We start from the raw sequence: 5,024 nt of genomic DNA on the forward strand, positions 1-5,024 counted from the left end.
ACCGACACATTCCCCTTCCGAAGGCTTCTCTTGAGATCAGCATGAGTAATAAGTCCACGAATGCATGATAAAGTGGCAACTGTTGTTTGATGCACTTTTCCTGCAGCTGCCTTGCAGTAAATGTTATATCTACAGTGCCCCTACACTCAGTGAAACCGCATTGCAACTCAGGAATGATTAACGGACTGATGTTTTCGATGAGCTTATCCAACAAGACTCTTGCCAAAACCTTCCCTGCCGATTCAAGAATCGTTACCCACGGTGATGATCGCAGTCAGACTTTGATCCTTCCCCCTTGTAGACAGTGACTAATCGGCCATTTATCCAATCCTGTAGTAATGGTGAACCCAGCCAATACGTTTTGATAAGCGTGTGTAATGCATTGGCTACATGCATCCCTCCATGTTGAAGCAGCTGAATGGGAATGCAGACTGGTACTTTCCCAGCGTTTATCCTCCCCATAGAGGAGACAACCTCAACGAGTGAGGGTAACTTATCCATGTGATGAAGAATGTCAAGCTAAGGCAAGCCACTAATGTGTCATTAGTGGCTTGCCTCAGCTTGACATTCATCGACAGTTAATGGATTGAAAAACAAATCAGCAAATTTCTTCATCCATCGCTTTCTGATTTTATCTGAATCTTTGATGAAAGTTGACCCATCTTTGGACAGTAAAACCCTGCTTAAAAAGACTATATAGGTCTTTGGTGTCTTTCCGGTCGTAAGCAGATTGAACCTCTGCAGATATATTGGACCACCACATATTCTTCATTCTCCTAAGCTCTCTCTGTAGAGGAGCCTTATGTTCCTTGTAATTTCTTTCAACAACTGTTCTGTTTCTGAGATGATATTCAAAAGTTTCTCATGGAGGACCTTTTTCTCCTCCAAGAGAACCTTTATCAATTGATAATTATCATCAAACTAGTTTTGTGTACTGACTTCTTCAGACCAAGTATCTCCACTCCAGAATTATATACCTGATCTTTAAAAGTTTCCCAGGTGTCATCAAACTTAACTGTGCTTAGTTTTTCCTTCAAAAGCATGCGAATTGCAGGATCTCTTAGTTTGGAGACATCAACACGTTTTGAAACCCTAACCCTGCCATTCGAATCTTTCTACGAATGCAGAGCTTAAATTTTCCACGTCCCAACTTGTGATCAATTTCACAGTCAGTACATTGCACATGTCTCTCATGTCACTTTTACATGTGAGTATAACGTCGATCATATGACCATGTTTTAATCGTTGAGTGTAACCATGTGACATTAAACTTACGCTTTTGACGAAAGAATGTATTAGACACAGCTGCAGTAAAAGTAAACCATTGCTGTTAATTTTGCCGATGCCATAACGGCCAAGTGCACCCCATATGCCATGGTCCTGACTACCACGTTCATTGAAATCGCCGAGTACAATCAGCTTCTCTTCAATAGGTACAGCTGCAATGGTATTTTGAAGAGTCTCATAAAATGACATGGTGCTTTCTTCTGCGAATTCCATACTTGGTTCATACACTGACAAAATAGACAAGGATCGACCACATGCCAGAGGGATCCTGAGCTTCATGAGACGATCAGTGATTCCAGTTGGATGTTCAATCTTCTCAACAAGGATAGATCTGATCGCAAAGCCAACACCACCTTCCCGCTTCATGCCCTCCAGTTTACCTTTTTTTTTTTTTTTTTTTTTTTTACAAAGGCATCACCACATTATCAAGGCCCAGAGGCCACTCAAGGATAAGGGTTAAAGAGTGTACAGTAGAAGTTGGTCAATATAGTAATCATTAGTAATGAAAATTTGGTAAATTTAATAACTTATATGGAACGGCTCATCAAGAACTTATTTACTTTAGACTTGAACACAACCATATTGTAGTCAGCCGGAAAGCAGGAAAACGGAAGACAATTCCACAGGCGTGCAGTTCTAAGAAAGAAGCTTTGTTCATGGAATCTATGTTTAGGTTTAGGCACAGATAAAGAGTGGGGGAAATTATTGATAGTGTTTACAGCTAGACGAGTGTTTCTTGTGAAAGTTTGGCGAGGGGGGGGGGCCATAGATTGAAGCTCAGTTGAACACTTTCCATGAAAATAACGATACATCAGAGACAAACTCGCAACATCTCTTCTGTGAGATAGAGGTTGTAAGGAGGAGAAAAGGACATCTCCTACGAGGCTACGAAGTCTATTTTGAACTCTATCAAGGCAGGACAAGTCCTTTCTAGCAGCTCCTGCCCAGATGTGGCAACAGTATTCCATCCTTGGACGTACCTGGCTCTTATATAGATAGAGAATAGCATCAGCAGTGAGATATCTACTGGATCGATAGAAAGATCCCACCATTTTTCCAGCGGCCTTGGCAACAGATTTGATATATGTGTTCCATTTAAGATCAGGAGTAATGGTCAAGCCCAGAAGCTTGTCAAAACTTGAGGCCTCCTGAAGACGAGAGCCATTCATTTCAATTGATGACAAATGTGGATTAAAATGTTGATGTTCGAGAAGAGTGTGTAACCCGACTTCATTTCCGTAATTTGGTCCTCATCTGATAGACGTGTTTCAGACGAAGCTGCTATATCGATGTTTAATCTTTGTAGCTCATTCATAACCAGTGCCATTCGTCGTTCTGGGCGTGCATTTATTTCCAGATCAAGAAGAGTTCTAACGTTCAAACAACTTATGTTCAGTTTCATCTTACTTCCTGTAAATTTCTTATTTCTGTTGTTCCTGATGTAGTGAATCGCCGTTAGCCGCAGTAAGCTAACCAGCTTGGTTCCGATATGCAATTTTCAGTGCATCTTTTCTAGCACCATCCCATACAATGAGTGAGCAGTGCTGTACCTAAATAGGGCTGTTCAGTCACAAAAATCTCCTCCGGAAAGTGTCCCTATTAAAATAAATCAGAACATTATAACGACGTTAAGAAAAGATTCTTGCTGTCTAGGTGTGAAATTATGACAGTGTGTTCCCAACCGATTAATTCTGCACATATCGCCATGCCTACCTCGCCATAGGACTTTGAAAAGTGGGTAGATAAGAATGATCTAGAACCATTAGGATATCTGTACTTCGATGGATTTATACATGGATATATACACATATATAGACATGCATATACGAATATATATATATATACATATATATATATATATATATATATCATTCAAACACAATAGTGTTTGAATATATGGTTTAGTGGCATGTTTAGTCATTTAGAACTGCTTCACAGCTTAACCGCTCACTCATTTTTCGACCAAATTTCATTACAATTTATAGATTACATTTTCAGCTATATCGTGAAAAAAATCAATTTTCGTTCAGTAAAACAAAAGTTATGGTGGATTTACTGGTGTCCAAAATCGTAAAAAAATATAAGGAGGTAAGCGACGTTTTATCACTAATTTGTATAGCAACCACGTCGCTTCAGCAACTACTGTTGCTACTAATTCACCACTCTCGCGAAAAGAGAAGTAACAAGTGAAATAGAGAGAATGAAAGAATGAACGGGAGATAATTGGTGGGTATTGAAAGCAGGCGTGTGCCGTACTTTGTTATTACATATGTGTATATTATGTTTATGGGGGCAAAAATGGACTTAAATAAAACAAATAACAAGTGAATTTACTGGAAGCCTAGAAAAATCATGGATTACAATAGAAAAGTAATATAGTTAAGATTAAACATAGAAAAAAAACGATTATTTGTTAAAATTGGAAAAGAAAATGACAATATACTCTATTATAACAATTATAATTATTATAACTTAATTTTAACATTAAGAATTTTTTTAAATTCAATTTAAACATTATATAATCAATTCTTAATGCTGCAATATTTTAAGTTCTAAATTTATTTAAATTTAAATTCTTCTAGCTAAATTGTGTAGTGGGTTATGTGACATTTAAGCAAGAGGAGATTTGATTTGATTCCAAATGTTTCTTCATATGTTATATCTGCCCTCTGGTTTTCATACATAAAGTAAATTTCACAGTGTATAATGTTTATTTGATACTGGAGATATTCATAACCGTACCCTATTTCCCAAAGAGGGACGATATCACATATGAGAAATATTTGAAATCGAGTTCTCTCTTTGTTGTTATCAGATCATTTGATATCATCAACGCCAGAGGTTTGGGAAATAATATATATATATATATATATATATATATATATATATATATATATAATGCCCCCCATGTTGTGTTAAATTATATACTAAGTCAGCCTAATAGGTGATCGTTGCTTAACATATGCACTGTTCTTGGAGTCGTTTTACTCTCCACCGTATTTCTCTGTCTATAATTTTTATTTCATTCCATGCTTCGTGAAAATACTACTCAATATCGGAACAATAGTCCGAAGATTCCAAATAATATGAAATGGTGGGTAGTTTTCGAATCCGATTTGATGCCTCTACGTCTTTTCATGCCTTTCTAACTGATCTCTCTCTCTCTCTCTTTTTTTCTCTCTCTCTCTCTCTTTCTCTCTCTCTCTCCTATATATTAATTCTGTTCGCGAGCATCAGCTAAATTAGATTCGGCCTGTATGCAGTTTTTCTCATCATGGACGACGGATTTAATCAATATATGTCGAACCATTTCTGTCCGCCCCCTCCCAACCCTCCGCCGGGCCCGCCCTTGTTCGAGCAAACACCGGAAGACTAAAAAAAGAAGAAGATAAAAATACCAACTAAATTTAATTAATTTATGCATATTTTCTGGGCATTTTCATTTTAGCCTGCTTTTCAATGCGGAAAGATTTGGTTTCATAATTGGGAAAAATTGCATTACACGCGTTCGATTTACCCGAAGTATTATGTGTCGTATATTGCGAATCATTAACAACCACATCAATTTCGTATTAAACACAGGCGCACTCATACGTAAGTACAGTCATATAGTCACCTTACACACACTCACGCACACGCATATATATACATATATATGTATATATATGTATATATATATCCCTGTATATGTATGCATGTATATGCCTACATTTGCTGATATATATATATATATATAT

The 5,024-nt window shown here is 37.2% G+C and overlaps 1 protein-coding gene across 1 annotated transcript; it reads right to left on the reverse strand.

Annotated features, from left to right (window-relative positions):
* Positions 1-1,092: 1,092 nt before the first annotated feature.
* LOC145249362 (protein CFDP2-like) lies at positions 1,093-1,653 on the reverse strand. Its single transcript, XM_080110935.1, has one exon. The coding sequence runs from the start codon at positions 1,651-1,653 to the stop codon at positions 1,093-1,095; it is 561 nt and encodes a 186-aa protein (XP_079967061.1).
* Between the last annotated feature and the right edge of the window lie 3,371 nt (positions 1,654-5,024).

Source organism: Euprymna scolopes, chromosome 28 (assembly GCF_053919585.1).
Source record: "Euprymna scolopes isolate OS-2025 chromosome 28, ASM5391958v1, whole genome shotgun sequence".
Classification (NCBI taxonomy): Eukaryota; Metazoa; Mollusca; class Cephalopoda; order Sepiida; family Sepiolidae; genus Euprymna; species Euprymna scolopes.